We start from the raw sequence: 17,500 nt of genomic DNA on the forward strand, positions 1-17,500 counted from the left end.
AGGAAGAAAGATTGAGTGTCTTTCGAGGGTACAAGTAAGGGAGATGGAGATTATTAAGGGTGTGTTTGTGTATTCAGGAGTGTTTTAGTAGTATGACTGTGTGTCTGGGTTAGGGAATCGCTGTGAGTCTGTGTGTGTGTTTGTTGTCTTGCAGTGTGTTACGAGGGTGAAGATCATGTGAAATGGGGGTGATTTGGGTGGGATTTGTTGATTAAATGAGTTTTTTTTTTGTGTTCTATTTGTGGTTGTGTGTTGTTGTGTTGTTGTGTGTTGTGTTGCTCAGTTGGTGTGTTGTGAGTTTGGCTGTGTTGAGTGAAAGGGTTGGTAAAAGTGTTGTGTAATGCTTGTTGTAGTTTTTGTTTAGTTTGTATTGTGTTCTTTGTTGGTCTCTCTCTCTCTCTCTCTCTCTCTCTCTCTCTCTCTCTCTCTCTCTCTCTCTCTCTCTCTCTCTCTCTCTGATGGTCTTGTTACTTGCATTTTTATATTCTCTAATGTATTCAGGTCAAGCTTATATAACTCTGTAACACACACACACACACACACACACACACACACACACACACACACACACACACACACACACACACACACACACGTCTAATCTCTCTGATCTAAAATGTTCTGAATTTGTCATGATCACAGTGTAGCAGCGATAACAAGGGTGAAAATGGTCTTTGTGGTCTTAGTCTTTGTCACCCATTACACTGACTCGCTCTCCTCCTCCTCCTCCTCCTCCTCCTCCTCCTCCTCCTCCTCCTCCTTCCTCCACTAGAAACGATTCCATACTGTTCATCACTTGCACTCAATGTAAACCAGTATTCTTAAACGGTTTCCTCTCTCACTACAACTGTTTTTCAAAGGCCACAGAGGCGATTATCCGGGTTCTCAAGAGTAGATCGCTTGCTAATGATATAAAATGCTGTTCATCTGTCAGTAGAACCGTGTAAACTCCCTTAAAAACACGTGTAACCTAAATCGAAGTTTCTTTTCTAAGGCCACAGAGGCGATTATCTGGGTTCTCAAGACTGTATATCTTGCTTATATTATAGAATTGCTGTTCATCTGTCAGTAGAACCGTGTAAACTCCATTAAAAACACGTGTGACCTCAATTAAAGTTTGTATTCTGATACCACAGAGGGGTTTATTAGAGCTTTTTAGTGTGTATCTGGTGTTCATGATATAAAACTGCTGTTCATCTGATTTTAGAATCGTGTAAACTTCCTTAAAAATACGTGCAACTTGAATTGAAGCATATTTTCTAAGGCCGCAGAGGCAATTATTCGGATTCTTAAGAGTGTATCTGGTGTTAATCATATAAAAATCTTGCTCATCTGTCATTAGAACCGAATAAACTTCCTTAAAAACCGTGAAACCTCAAGCAAAGCCTGTTTTCTAAGGCCACAAAGGCGATTATTTGGATTCTCATGAGTTTGTCTTCTATTAATATAAAACTCATGTTCGTTTGTTATTAGAACCGTGTAAACTCCTTTTAAAGCCCATGTAACCTCAATTAAAGGCTTAAGGATGTAGCGGAGGTGCGGAGCAGAAATGTTTTTAAATATTGTAAGATCGGGAGCCTTAGAAGTGTGAAGCTTGGCCGGATTACTTGCAACGACGTGTATTTCTGATAGGTTCCTTCACCTTCCCTTTTGTTCGGTTGTTATGGCTTCTGGCAGAGTGTTGGGGTGCTGGGAGTGTGTTTATGAATGTAGTGATCGCTAAACGTGGATTCTACAACGTGGGAAAAAAATTACACTTAGAGAATTTGAGTAATCTTTGGTGGTGTTTGGAAATTGTTAGACTACCGAGATGAAATGTTAAAGAATCCATCTATTACATCCATTCATCCATTTATCCATCCATCTTTCATCCTTCCTTCAATTGACCAAAGATTTCCACACTCATCCACACACGCACTCACACTCACCCTCCTCTCACATTCAGTTATCTCTCTCTCTCTCTCTCTCTCTCTCTCTCTCTCTCTCTCTCTAGTCTCCCCTTTCATTCCCACTAGCAGATCAGCCGTCGATAGTGGCTCGGTCTTGTTCTTTATCACTATCCTCCCCTCTGACCGCTGACACTACTACTCCGTCCCCTTGCTCTCTCTCTCTCTCTCTCTCTCTCTCTCTCTCTCTCTCTCTCTCTCTCTCTCTCTCTCTCTCTCTCTCTAACGTCAAGGTTCGTGAGGTGAGGTGCGTGGGATTCGATCTCGTGATGGTGTCGTCGTTGCTAATCACTGAGAGTCGCCCTACATTCAGTCTATTGTTCTTATGTGCCTCTCTCTCTCTCTCTCTCTCTCTCTCTCTCTCTCTCTCTCTCTCTCTCTCTCTCTCTCTCTCTCTCTCTGCGTCCATCCGTTTCCAAGAGAGAGAGAGAGAGAGATCCATAATGGCCGATAAATCATAATATATTAATCACCAAGAGTCAGTTATTCCCAAGAGCAGAGACAGTCTTGCATCACACACGCTGTATTAAGTCATGTTGCAGTAACCACTCTGTCTTTCAGGAGAGCGAGAGAGAAGAAAGGGAGAGAGGAGAGGAGTGGTAGAAAGAGAGAGGAAGGACGCAGTTCCAATCTCAAGTCACAATGTACAGGCAGCGTTGATATAGAAGCTCGCCATTGACTTGGTAGGAGCGTGGTGGCTTGGCTTGATTAGTAGCGATGGCTGCACTCACTGACTCGTTAATCAGGACGCTCAAACACTCCTCGCGGTGGCCATGCACATATGAAAATTGAGTCTTCCAGAGCCTTAACCCTCTAATTAGTCCTCAGTCTGATGCTCACTTGTTTGCTGCGCGCGACGAGACTCTCAATGGTGCATTACATATTGTTCGTGTGTACGTGAGGCCGCGGCGAGGGCGCGCTGGGGGCTTGGGAGTGGGGCAGGGTGGTGCGGCGACTGCAGCGGCCATTCAGCCATCATTTGGATCACACAGTAAACACGTACACATGCCGGCCTGATTATAGAAGCAAACACTGTAAGGCAAGCATGCAGAAGTAAGTCAGGCCGGAGGAAGGCAATAAATAAAACACAGACATCACGACGGAGGGAGAGATGCTTGTTAGGGGGCAGGAAGGCGAGCGAGCGAGGCAGAGGGAGGGAGGGAGAAGGAAGGGAGGGAGAAGAAGGGAGCCTCGACCCTGCTCTCGACTAATCGGCCCCAGAATGGTACTGCCCCTTCAAGAGACCACTTGCCTTGCTCGGCCTGAAGCGTGTCTTGGGGGAGGATTGAGCCCCTGATGAGGAGATGCTGCCCATTATTTTTGTCTGAAAAGAGCAGAACTCGGTTAACAGCGGGGCAGCTCAGACACAGCAGCTGAGAGCATGGTCAGCTGAAGGCTGAGTGACAGCTCTCAGATCAGACAGACTGCTGAGGGCAATGCTGTTAAGCCGCTGAGAGCTCTCTGGTTTGTATGGCTGATGGCAGTTTGGGACACCTCATGGCAGGGGTGTGCATCTGATGGCAGATTGGGCAGAGAATTGTACATATGTACAGCTGAGGGCAATTTTTGTACAGCTGATGGCAGATTTGTACAGCTGATGGCAGATTTTTACAGCTGATGGCAGATTTGTACAGCTGATGGCAGATTTGTACGGTTGATGGTAGTCATTTTAAGTGATATCATTTTTGTGCAGCTGATGGCAGACTGGCACACCTGAAGGCAGATTTGTACAACCAGTGGCAGGACTGATGGCAGACTGATGACAGCTTTGTGGCAGGCGGGCTGTCACGCCGCGCCTCAGAGGGACAAGGTGATTCCACAAAGGAAAAATAGACTGAAGGACACGCTGTCGAGAAGAACAGGACAGCCAGCGACATCCTGTGGGCGCGAAGTCCTTGACGAAGGAGCCAACCTTCCTCCTCCCTCCTTCCTTCCTTCCTTCCTTCTTCTTCCTTCCTTCTTTCCTTCCCTCTGTCCTTCCCACCTTACCTTCCTCCCCGAGGGCAAACACCACCACCATCACCTCTACCACAATTACCACCACCAACAACAAACAAATCTCCCACCACCACCACCACCACCACCACAACCACCGGCACTGTCACCGCTGTGTTTAATGTTCCTGTATAACACACACACACACACACACACACACACACACACACACACACACACACACACACACACACACACACACACACACACACTCGCGCTCGAATATGAACCATAACATACAAAAGATAAAAGACAGATAACGGAAAAGAGGCATGCAGCGTTCGTGTGTGTGTGTGTGTGTGTGTGTGTGTGTGTGTGTGTGCCTGCCAGAGTGCATACTATGAAGGTTATCCGCGGCGGTGTGCGTGGCGTCGTTATCAGTCTTGCTGCGGTAATCACAGCACTGCCCCTGAGACGAGACGCAGCGAGCACTGGCTTCCGGCTCACCCCAAGGCTTCCTAGGCCCTCCCCACTCCCTCCCCACCCTCCCAAGCACCGCGCACCTCCCTATCCCTCCCTCATCCTGCCTCCCTCACCCTATTTTCCCCTTTTCTCCTTCGTCGCATTGTCCATTGTTACTTTATTTCATTTTTCTCTTGTGCGGTGGTAGGAATTTCATTGATGGATTACTACTCTCTCTCTCTCTCTCTCTCTCTCTCTCTCTCTCTCTCTCTCTCTCTCTGGAGCGCGTAATGCTTCTAACGTCTCCGGCAATATTCACATTAGCCTCTTCAGTACTGGGGCGCATTCTTACTACGAGTTTTGGGTATGATTAGACAATCTTATTTACATTAGGAAGGATTTATGGAAGTCAGAAGATTAATGGCCAGAGTCTTTACTATTAAAATACCCACGTGAGTTTCTGAAGCTGTATAAAATCACCAAATAGTGAGCACAAGGAATATGAAAGCGCGTCATGGTACTGAAGAGGTTAAGAGTCAAATCACCGAAGAACAGTATAAAAAGTGCGCAGCATAAGAGATCATCATTGGCGCGGAAGAGAGAGCAGGAGACACGCAGCAAACAGTCACCCTCCAATGATCGTATAATTCCTTGGTGTCAACAGCTTCACGGGTTGTCACCACCTCCACCACCACCACCGCCACCACCACTACTAGCTCCACCTCCTCCTCCATGGCCACCGCCGCTGCGCTTGTCTGATTCTGCGGTCGTTTGTCTCTCTCTCTCGTCCATCATGCGCGAAGATCAAGCGACGGTGGTACAATGTTGCCAAGAGATGTGAAGGAGGTTTGGTTTGGCTTGAGTGTGTTATATGTTGTGTGTGTGTGTGTGTGTGTGTGTGTGTGTGTGTGTGTGTGTGTGTGTGTGTGTGTGTGTGTGTGTGTGTGTTCTGTAGGTCGCGGGGTTGTTGTTTTGAGGGAGTTGTCTTTTGGTGTGTTAGTTCTGACGTGCTAATTGATCGTGTTAACTTTTTCATTGTTTTTTTTTTTTTTTTTTTTTTGCCGCGTCTGTCTCTGATTACTATTAAATTTGTGACGCTTTTCTTTTTCTTTTCCTTCTTCTCTTTTTTCACCTTATCCTTCAGCAGTCCCCAATCACTGTACTGAATATAGATCACAGTATACATTCTTTTTTTTTTTATCTTATTCTGTAGATGAGTGTAAAGATTCCATGCATTACTTGAAGCGCCGTGAATTGTTGCATATTACAGTGCGTACAGTGCGTATATTACAGTTGCGGAAGGGTTAAAGTGAAGGGGTTATATTGTGTTATCTTGTGTTCATTTCCGCGCGTCTTGTTTTGAGATGAACGACTTGAGACAAACGTAAAGGCGTCGGACTATTTATACGACTTCATAATAGTTACTTCAGTTCTCATTCATTAGTATATTTGCGTAAAGTGTTGTCTTGTGTACATCGCAGCCAGTAGTAGTAGTAGTAGTTATAGTTGTAGTGGTTGTTCGTGGTAATAGTGGTATAATAGTAGTGATGGTAGTAGTAGTAATGATTGTTGTAGTAGTAGTAGTAGTAGTAGTAGTAGTAGTAGTTATAGTAGTAGTAATAGTAGTAGTAGTAGTAATAGTAATAGTAGTAATAGAAGTAAAAGTAGTAGTAATAATGGTAATGGTGGTAGTAGTAGTAGTAGTAGTATGCAACACAGCTGTAGTAATATAGTGTTGTATTGTGTAGGTGTTTTACATTGGTATATGTTTTGTTAAGAAACACATTTTCATCCGAAGCACATTGCAAAAATCTAAGTGATTCATGTATTGCCGTGTTTTAAGTCTATGTGAATTAAGTTTTTTTTCATGAACAGTGGTACAAGTAAATCTTTATCGTGATTATGTCTCCATTGTGATTTCACTGTCAGTTTTTTTTTTTTTATACCTTCTACTATTAATCTCTTGTGTCGCAAATGAAGTACACTAAACTACATTATTTATTATTTCCTGTATGCATATCTTCATTAAACTAATCGGGTAGTGAAGCTTCTCTCCAGGTTTTGTTAATCATATTTCACAACATTTAATCTTTGGTATAGCACATGAACTACACATAACCAGATAACCTTTTAGCTCCTCGGCATATCTACACTAAACTCGACATATCTCCACTAAACTCGACATATCTCCACTAAACTCGACATATCTCCACTGAAGTCGACATATCTCCACTAAACTCGACATATCTCCATTAAAGTCAACATATCTCCATTAAACTCGACATATCTCCATTAAAGTCAACATATCTCCATTAAACTCGACATATCTCCATTAAACTCGACATATCTCCACTAAACTCGACATATCTCCACTAAACTCGACATATCTCCACTGAAGTCGACATATCTCCACTAAAGTCGACATATCTCCACTAAACTCGACATATCTCCACTAAACTCGACATATCTCCACTAAACTCGACATATCTCCACTAAACTCGACATATCTCCACTAAAGTCGACATATCTCCACTAAAGTCGACATATCTCCACTAAACAAGTCCAGTCATTAACTTCCGCTCTAGCTTGCACTACCGCGGGCGCCGGAAATATACAAACACAGCCTTATCATTTTACAGTTCATCTCTTGTGTTTTAGCGCTTCAATACTGGGACGCATTTTTATCTTGATCTTTGGATATGATTACACGATTTTATCTGCATTAGGAAGTGTCTATGAAGGTCAAAAGATGAAAGGCCAGTGTCTTTACTATTCTTATCCCAACATGTTTTCCTGAAGCTGTATAAAATCGCCAAATAGTAACCAGAATGAATACTGAAGAGAATAATATGTGAAGTGTACGTAACAAGACTAAAAATCACTGTACTGCATATCATTACCACACCAATCGGGATGTGAAGTTTCCCTGTAGCATTCACAAACACGGTAACGGAATCTTTAACAAATCACCCCTCGCGAAGCAGCCTGAGTTAGTGTACTGCATATCCTAACTAAACCAATAAAGCCTTAAACCTTCTCTCAGGCGCCCACAAACACTATCACCGGAAATACAAACACAGCGTCGTTGTTACTTTATCTCCAGACAGAACTCAGGAAAATATCGCGCAGGCTCAGCACCAAGACACCAAACACCAAACCTTGCCAACCTCATCACCTGCCCTGCTTTGAATCTTAGTCGCTATCCTCCCTACTGCGCCGACGTCATGAGCCTCCCGCCCCTCGCCCCGCTCACCCTTGGCCCTGCACTTGGGTTTATCAGCAGACACGGGCTCCAGGTGTCCCCGCGTCAGCCAGTAGAAGTGTGGTTGGCTTCTCCGCTTCTGATTTAAGCTCCTCCATCTGTCTGCCTGTTATTTCTTCACCTGTGTCATCTGCGTACTCTACTGATTAAGTTGTGTTTTCCTCGTTTGATTATCTTTTTTTTTCTCTCCTCTTCCTCCTTTTGTCATCCTCGCCCTTATGTGTTGACGGAATTAATCGATGTTGAACGCTCCTCGCACCGACATCACTATTATCATCACTATCATTGTATTGGTGCAAGCAGTGGTGATGAAAAGCTGACGGCATTATCTTTATACACGAAGCGCGCGCACAAACACACACACACACACACACACACACACACACACACACACACACACACACACACACACACACACACACAGAATCGTTAATTGAAATAAAAAAAAAAAAGATGGAAGGGAAACCAAAATAAAGGGTGGCGGTGTTGAATGACGTGGCGCGGGGAGGGTTTGTCTCACCACCATTATAATGTATATTTGGTTATCATCTGAAGGCTTCTTACTTATCATTTTTACTCCTCGAGCCACTATCGCAGTGACTTACATTGCCGCGTTAGCTAAGCGCTCTATACGGCTCACCCTCTCTTCTCCTTGCCCGCCCAAATAGTGTGACTACCCAGGATTCTAAAACACTCCTGCGCCGCACCTCCAACACATTCAAGAGGCTCTAGTTGAAGCTGTACGGGTTTTTAAGGGTGTGTTTTACGGTTCTGGCGACAGATTAACAAGACGTTTCTAATAGGAAAAGGAGAAACAGTTTTGAGAAACCGTCTAACCATTCTTGTGGCCTTTGAACATAGCCAAGAGCAAGGGTTTCTGAATACGGGCCTGTGTGTGCTCTCAAACCCTTGTGATAATGAGACCCGGGCCGTCCACGTGCTGAGGTGGCGAGGGACACGCGTCACCACGGCGGCTGAGTGATATGTGTTTATTTTCTTATGATTTATTACCCAATTTTGCCTTGTTTGTTTATTATGCCGCAGAGAAGATGTGATTTCTGAAAGCGAATGGTGGGGTCACGAAGCTCAGCACCTGACGGAGGCAATATTAGACGGGTACTCGCGCCTAACGAATCCCTTAAGACAAATTGTACTGCGCACATGAACACTGGACGGGACTCTTCCGTGGCTTCTAGGGAGAGGGCAAAGCGCGGAGACACGCGGGAGGTGCGATCAGCGAGTGGTCTAGGCCTGTGGTGGATAATGACATGCAGGTTTCCGAAGTGTTGGAGAGAGAGAGAGAGAGAGAGAGAGAGAGAGACGCCACCGCCAGTTCACCGCGAGGCGCGAACGTGTCAGGCAAATACTCAGGGTTCCCATAACATTAGCATAGTGGCTAAGGGCGGCGCTGGCAGCTCCACTGGTGTCTTTACGACTGACCCTACACTCGCAGTAACGGCGTTTAACCTTGTCCGTCGCCGTTAGCCGATGCCTACAGCACTTGATAGATTTGTTATGTGGCTCACGACACTCGCCGCTACGTGTTCCTCCCGCACCGCCTTCCTGCCCTTCCCGCCCTGGCCCGCCACGCGTGTCAAGGCAACTCAGCACGTCTGTAGCTGATCAGCAGCAGCACGCCAACCAGCCCGGGATGTGCTACTGAACGTGTGTGTGAGTGTGTGTGTGTGTGCGTGAGAGAGAGAGAGAGAGAGAGAGAGAGAGAGAGAGAGAGAGAGAGAGAGAGAGAGAGAGAGAGAGGGGTAATTAGATTATTCCCATTTTTTTACTGCACGAATTATTACACATGTTGTTTTTTTGATAAACATAAAACTTATATAGTTTTTACTTGTAACTTCACCGATATTTTCTCTTGCAGTTCGGCCACATAAATTCGTGTTACTTTTTGTGACAATTACAATGAAAATATATTTATCTTTTTATCTACGTGTGGCATGACACAGATCTATTATACCGTGCTATGAAAGATTGGAACATGTGTGTGTGTGTGTGTGTGTGTGTGTGTGTGTGTGTGTGTGTGTGTGTGTGTTCAAGATCTACTCGATAACTTCCTCCTAGGTGGTCTGCTAACTTCTCTCTTCTAACTTCACTACGTTACGGCGGCGGGAGTCGAGCACTATTTTTTGCTGATGTTTACGAGTGTGCAATGATGGTGATGAAAGAGGAGGAAGAGAATACACGGCTCATTATAGCGAGGGGAACAGAGGAATGAAAAGGAGGAGGGGAGGAGGAGGAAGAGGAGGAGGAGGGTGGGCTGCGGGTGGCAGAGCGGGTCAGGCCAAGTTTTTGTCGCCGCGTTAATGATCGCAGTGGAGGCAGTAATGACGCTCTTGATCAGGTCCGCGAAGAGCAAGAACTGTGGGACACTGGAGGCGACACCTCGCCTGCAGGCGCGCCACTCCCGCCGTTCAGCCCGCGGAAGACAAGATTTTATTCGGCAGGTTTATGTAATGTTTCCATTTTAAGTAAACACTGACCAAGAATGTGGAGCATGCCCCGCCCGCCGCCCAGCGCCCCGAGGCGGAGCGCGGGCCTGATTGATGCACGCTCAAGTAATGTTTGCTCACACCTGCCCATTTGCTCTTTGACTCAGCCTCGTCAGGGATTCCCTATCTCCGTGCGCTGCCGTGGTTGCTACTAAGACTGTCGGGCGTGACGCAACACAGCGTCGCCTAAACCTGACCCACGCTGACAAAAAGCCTGACATTCTGCCTAGGGCTTGTGGTTTGCCTGCAAGGCGGCGCACCGTCTTAATGAAATCATAGTATCTTTTTTTCTAAACAAGACACGTGGTTCTGGATGGGAAAGTGAACTGTGTGTGTGAACTGCGGGACAGTGACGCTAAGTGACGCTTCGTGCATGGCTCGTCCAGTGCGTGCCGTGACACGTGCAAGGGAGCGTGGCCTGTGCAGGTGATGTGTCTGTGTGTGTGGGAGCATGGCGTGCACAACTCACCTTCTCTCCGCATGCCGACCTTGAAGCACTTTTTGAGGCGGCAGTACTGGCACTGGTTGCGGTGGTGCTGGTCAATTGGACAGTTGCGGTTGCCTCTGCAGGAGTATTGTAGGTTCCGTCGCACCGACCGCTTGAAGAAGCTCTTGCAGCCTGAGGGCGGGGAGGGCGCGTGTTAGTAGTGGCACTATTGGGGAAGGGGAACGGCCGTTGAGCCGTGCTAGCCCAGCCGCCTGTCAGGCAGGCAGCAGGGCAGCAGACTGGGCACCTGGCTCGGCCTGCGCGGGTTCAGTTGCTTCTAACATGTCTCAATCCTTTTACACATCAAAGACTATCTCAAGCATTTATATTTGTTTAGAAATTCACAGCGCCATGCAGAGCAATGAGTGACACTGTCTAGTACAGGCGACGGTGATCCGAGGCCATGACTGGCGTGACCTGGGATCAGCACCACCTGAGGCAGGGCCAGGGGTCAGCCGCGCAAGCTGTCCAGGTGCCCTGAGTGAGGGAGGCGGTCGTACCTTCGCAGGTGAACTGGCCGTAGTGTTTTCCCGAACTCTTGTCGCTGCACACCACACATGTCATGTTCTGTGCATTCTTGTCATCCCCTGTGGGACTCGGGGCGGACGAGGGCGCACTGCCCGCGGTAGAGTTAGGTGTGGGCGTCTGAGGAGCAGCGGGTTGCGGGGTGACGCTGGCACCCAGCTCCCGGCTGACGTCCTCGCCCGTTGTGGGCGGGAGAGACACGGGCGGGTCGCGCCAGGTCGAGCCTGGCGGCACAACAAGAGCCATCTTCTCGTGGCACTGTTCCGGCACGAACATTGACGGCCACCTCCGGTGGGGGTGGAACACTCACAAGTTAGGGACGAGCTCACACTCCTGGGCACCGCCAGTCCGGCATGATCACTGGTACGCAATTATCCACTGTGGCACTGCGGCGCCTGACACAACAACAATATCCTGATCGCGCGAGACAACCTGTCGCCTGGATGAAGCGGCCGCGGCAAGCGGGAGATGGCGGAGTGACCTGTCAGGCAGGCCAACACTGAGGGCTAGGGCGCGCGTCACACACCCTCCTTGGAGCACTGTGCTGTGTACACTGGGCGGACGGCGCTGCGGCCCGGCGGGCGGAGGGCGGGGACGGGCCGTGAGGGGCAGGGGGCGGGCCACCGGGCGGGCCACCGGGCCACGGGGCCGCGACCCCGCCCGCCCCGGCCAGCCATTGGTCGTCACCCGACAATCACTTCAAACGGCTGTGCCGCCGCCGCCCCTTTGTACGTGACGCACATTGGGCTATGCACTCGGCCTACAGGCTTTATTGGGAGCATTTCAATGGGCATTGCAGCCTGTGTGCAGCCTGCAGTCAGACCAAACGTGAAAATAAGATGACGGCAAAAGCCGGCAAGGTTGATCAGTGTCCGGTGGAAGGGCGGCCTCTGGTTGGCGGGTCGCGGGGGTGCTGAACCAATGAGCGCTCGGGGCGGGGCGGGGCCAAGCGCGGCGTGCATCAGCTCTCGCCACACTAATAATCATTTGCAATTAAATTAAAACTTTAAAAAAAAAATGAAAATATGACGGTGCAGTAGCCTAGCCTCCCATGACCAGTGCAGGGCGGCAGCACCCTCCTGGGGCACAGCTGCCTGCTGGAGATGTTGTGGCCGGCGAGCGATGGCAGTTGCCGCCAGTTCAGGGTCTGTCCGCCTGAACCCGGACCCGGACCCGGCGCTGCTGTTGAGCAAGTAAGAAAGTCGGCGTGACAGACCTGCCGGTGACACGAGGCGTCGTGGCCGTCGTCACGCGGTGTCACCCGATGCCCCTGCTGTGCGGGAGTCACCTTGTGCCGCGCCGCGAGGCCCGCTGCCTGCTGCTGCTGCTGCTGCTGCTGCTTCTACCGCCGCCGCCGTGAGGCGCACCAATGAATCACAACAATGCCATCAGAGCACAGTACAGTCAGAGTAGTGACACCTCCAGGGAGACTCACCAAGCACGCAGCGAGGTTCACCACTGATGGGGACAATGAAAGGGTCAGCGTGGCGCGCCGCCCCCGCCACCCGCTCACTCACTCACCACGCACTGCATCACACCTCGCCGCCGCCATGCCACGTCTTGCCCAGAACCTCTTATCCGTTAACACCTACTGCACATTGACTGTTTATTTATGTGTGTGTATATATATATATATATATATATATATATATATATATATATATATATATATATATATATATATATATATATATATAGAGAGAGAGAGAGAGAGAGAGAGAGAGAGAGAGAGAGAGAGAGAGAGAGAGAGACACACACACACACACACACACACACACACACACACACACACACACACACACACATATATATATATATATATATATATATATATATATATATATATATATATATATATATATATATATATATATATATATATATATATATATATATATATATATATATATATATATATATATATATATATATATATATATATATATATATATATATATACAAATAAACCGTGAGTTCCCGGTGCGTGGGTGGCGGCGGCAGCTTCTCCCGGGGTGGTGCAGGTGGTGACGAGGTGAGGCGCCTCTGCCGGGCGCGTCTCGAGTGGTGATGAGTATTTTATCTTTAATGGTACACACGAGGTTGTACGTTCATTCATACGCCTCTCCTCTCCACCCTTCTCTCATTCATTCATTCATTATTCAGAGGCAAGTATTTTCCTCAACCCCACCTTCCCCCAATCACCTTGTCCTTTGCCGCACGCTGCACGCGCGTGGACCAGAATCAAACACACACACACACACACACACACAACATGTTCCCCCGCCGCTGTACCTTGCTCACTTCCGTTCGTAAAGTAGTCAACCGTTGTGTTCCTTCAAGAAAGAAAGGATGGGAACGGAATGAAGTGACGTGTCTGTATACTACGTGTGTGTGTGTGTGTGTGTGTGTGTGTGTGTGTGTGTGTGTGTGTGTGTGTGTGTGTGTGTGTGTGTGTGTGTGTGTGTGTGTGTGTGTGTGTGTGTGTGTGTGTGTGTGTGTGTGTGTGTGTGTGTGTGTGAGTGATTGAATGATTGAGTGAGTGAGTGAGTGTGTTCCTTCCTCTTTAAATCTAGACCATAGTAAATGCTATATTTCTTTAGCTAAACACACACAAAATACACGTCTGTAACACTGGGGACACTTGCATGGCCGGCAAGACACACCTGTCACATCAGGCCCTGTCAGGTAAACACTACACCACATACCAATTTCAAAAGACTCCTGTTCTGACGTCTACACTTAAACACCTACTTACGAGGACGCCCTTACAACTACATATCACGCAGGATATAATATACATAGCAGCTACTAAGTTACCAAGGGAATCCACTGACTGGCTCGCCCTGCACGCCAGCACATGTTATAGTGGGTTGGCGTGGCAGTCTGGCAGTCACAAAGGGTCGCGCCTCACACAATCACCTCACCGGCAGGCCACCGCACTTCAGGCCTCGCGTTCAGCTTTAAGGGCAGCTGGCCAGAGGGAAAGGTTACCGTGGCTCACCAAATGTCAGTGCTGCATCCCAAAAGGAGGAGCCATTAAGATTTTACGCCACAAATACTCCCCGGACTGACAGACAGAGTGAGGCAACGTAGTGGTGACATTGGTGCCCCGTCCCCGCTCCCGACGCGACACTGGCACCATGGAGCATATCCACGCGCGCCCTTTGACGCTTCAAATGTCGCCACACTGTGTAGCATTTTTATTTTCAGGTATTTTCAAGTAAAGAAAATATATAAAACACTGGGAATCCTGACTCGGAGGGTTTATATTTGTTTTTTTTCTCTAAGTTATCTCTCATGCTCGTGATATGAAATTCTTTGCTGTCTCATTTTCAAAAGACCGCAGGGATGATTAGCTTGGTTTCTGTGGTTAATTATGTAGAAATCATGTTTATCTCCCCATAGAACCTTAAAAAAAACACCTTTAAAACCCTTGTAACTTCAGCTAGAGCCTTTTGAATATAGTGTAGGTACGGCGAAGTATTTCAAGATACGGTCCTATAATCTTGCCTGTATCTCCCTTTCCCTCCTTCTCTCCGTCCCTTTTTCCCCTGCAGACCTTCCCTCCTCCCCTCGGAAGTGTTCCCCCATACACTTCTGCACCCCATCTCATTTAAGGATTAAGCTCGCAGCCCTGTGCTTCCGGCCTCTCGCGGCAGCTGCAACGCCTCCCGCGCCTCACCCAGCCGTGATTACCCCGCAGGGCAGCCGTGGTGGTGGTGGTGGTGGTAGGTGTGGCGGTGGGAGAAGGAGCAATAGTAATAGTAGTGGTGGAAATAGTAGTAGTAGTTGTTGTTGTTGTCGTTGTTGTAGCATATCAGTATATGTTATTACAACTATTACTACTGCTGTTTTTTCGCAACTATTTCTACAATAATTGATGCTGCTGTTGTCACTACTATTACTTCGTCTACTATTACTACTATAGCAACAACAACAACAACAACAACAACAACAACAACAACAATAACAACTAACACTACTACCACTACCACCACCAGCCTACTACTACTACTACTACTACTACTACTACTACTACTGCTATACTGCTACTACTACTACTACTACTACTACTACTACTACTACTACTACTACTACTACTACTACTACTACTGCCACAGAAACGCCTATGCCTGATACCTTCTTGCAGCTTCCCATATTTTCTTATATTCGCAAGACTACCACCACCACCACCACCACCACCACCAGAACCTGAGTGGAAGCGTGCCCGCGTGGCTTGGCAATGGGTGAGTCTCCAGCCTGTGGGGCGCTGTGGTGAGTCCTGAGTGGTGTCTTAATTGGGCAGGGCGTGGACAGAGGCAACCTTACTCTGCATGATAAACCTTGAGCTGAGGATTCTGGGTCATTAAAACTTGAGGAGCTTTTAAGTGTCCGTGGCAATTTACGACCATTAAATCAAACAATATTAGCTGGAGGGGTCGCTGTGGTTAATTTGGCTTGGGTTTGTGTTAGTCTGCTATTGAAAGGTTTGTTGGAGCTGTTTCTATAGTTACTGATCTGTTTTAGGAAGGATTTTGAGTGGTTTTAAATGTGTACATTCCACTGATCATGTGAGTAGATGTGTATTATAAAGATGAGAAGAGCATCATTATTTCATCGTTTTTTCTCTGTATCTTTTAATCTCTTCAGTACTGGGACGCATTTTTACCTTTACTTTTGGGTGTGGTTAGATGATTTATATGACATTAGAAGGGTCTGTGGAGGTCACAAGATTAATAGTCACAGTCTTCACTATTTTAATCCCCCACATGAGTTTCTGAAGCTGTATACAATGACCAGTTATTGAGCAGAGTGAATATGGAAAGGCATCTTGGTACTGAAGGGGTTAACAGCAGTATATCTACATTATTACATAGTTTGCCTCAGCATTTGTAATAGTAGCAAAGGTTTCAGTAAAAAATGATCCCAGCTTTCGTTCCTTTCCTGTACAATGATCTTTCTCGCGGCCCTCACTGTGCAATGCGAGTGTCCGCCGCCGTGCCGTGGTGGTGGTGGTTGTGGTGGAGTTGGTGAGGTAGCAACTGCAGCAGCGTCAGTGAGCACGGTGTTCCCTTCCCTCCGTCAGCGCTGCAGTCTTTCATCCTCCCTTATTCCCTCCTCTTTGTTTCCTTTACTTAATGTTGTTTCGCGCGCCCTGCATCATCTGTTGCTCCCACTCCTTAATGAGCTTCCGCCCCATTTTCATGATTATCCGGAGCTGTGTTGTTTTTTTTATCTCTACTTTTTTTTTTATTTTACCTTCTACTCTAAACATTATCGTTCCCCTTCCATTTAACATGTGGGTCCTCGGTGGCCCCGGCCTCCCCTTTCCCCGGGGCTGTGGGGCTCAGATGGCGGGGCTGCGGCTTTCATGAGGATGCACCTTCTCCCCTCACTTTGTCTCGTCAGTTTCCCCTCATTTCGTTCACCGTTCCGCCTCTCTCGGTTTCCTATCTACAATCACTTTTCCTCCTGCCGGTGTGTGTGGCTGTCCCTGGTGTTTGTGAGGCCCCGCTGCTCCTCAGGTGGCGACAGGGCTGTGAGAGGAAGGCACAAGAGACCAGGCGGTGTGGTGAGCGAAGTGCAGTGGTGAAATGAAGCAAGTACAGGCTTAACCCTTGGTGGTGATGATAGTGGTGGTGGTGGTGGTGGTGGTGGTGGTGGTGGTGGTGGTGGTGGTGGTCGCTACGCACACCAAATACATTACTCACTTTCTCCTTATTCTGGAATGGCCGCAGGTATTTTCAGTAAGTTTCCAGATTTCCTCCCACCATCGCTATTATGCGTTTGAAAGGCTGAAATGTGTGTGTGTGTGTGTGTGTGTGTGTGTGTGTGTGTGTGTGTGTGTGTGTGTGTGTGTGTGTGTGTGTGTGTGTGTGTGTGTGTGTGTGTGTGTGTGTGTGTGTGTGTGTGTGTGTGTGTGTGTGTGTGTGTGTGTGTGTGTGTGTGTGTGTGTGTGTGTGTGTGTGTGTGTGTGTGTGTGTGTGTGTGTGTGTGTGTGTGTGTGTGTGTGTGTGTGTGTGTGTGTGTTAACCGGCGAGGGGAAAGACAACGTGGTGTGGAGTGGTCGCGTGTCTCCGTGTCTCTCCTCCCCTGCCTCCCTGCCTCCCTGCCTCCCTCCCTGCCTCGGTGTGACACGGCACGAAACACTGAGAAACTTCCGTCATCCCTGGACATGCGGAGGCTCTTACGGTGCCAAGCGCTTCTTTATTAATTATTCATTAATTTCCATCATTATTCATTCATTAGTAAGTCGCCATCAGTCGGAGATGGAGGCACTAATCCCGCTAAGAGGATGCACCGTAACCGATGCTTTTAGTGTCGAGCCCACAAAGGGAATACACAATGGTGGGCCCGATTATGGCCGCAGGTTATACTG

The 17,500-nt window shown here is 47.7% G+C and overlaps 1 protein-coding gene across 2 annotated transcripts in view; it reads right to left on the reverse strand.

Moving 5' to 3' along the window:
• Positions 1 to 11,692, reverse strand: part of LOC123499400 (nuclear receptor subfamily 2 group F member 1-A-like) — a 191,378-nt gene extending 179,686 nt beyond the window's left edge. Inside the window, exons 1-3 of one of the 2 annotated variants that reach the window (XM_045247347.1) lie at positions 11,097 to 11,692; positions 10,579 to 10,728; positions 3,199 to 3,270 (exon numbers count right to left, since the gene is read on the reverse strand). In XM_045247347.1, coding sequence (XP_045103282.1) covers positions 3,199 to 3,270; positions 10,579 to 10,728; positions 11,097 to 11,397 — 523 coding nt within the window. In that variant the 5' untranslated portion in view covers positions 11,398 to 11,692. The remainder of the gene's footprint in view (positions 1 to 3,198; positions 3,271 to 10,578; positions 10,729 to 11,096) is intronic. The other variant, XM_045247348.1, reaches the window with a different exon arrangement.
• Positions 11,693 to 17,500: the final 5,808 nt, after the last annotated feature.

Source organism: Portunus trituberculatus, chromosome 49 (genome assembly GCF_017591435.1).
Source record: "Portunus trituberculatus isolate SZX2019 chromosome 49, ASM1759143v1, whole genome shotgun sequence".
NCBI classification, from domain to species: Eukaryota; Metazoa; Arthropoda; class Malacostraca; order Decapoda; family Portunidae; genus Portunus; species Portunus trituberculatus.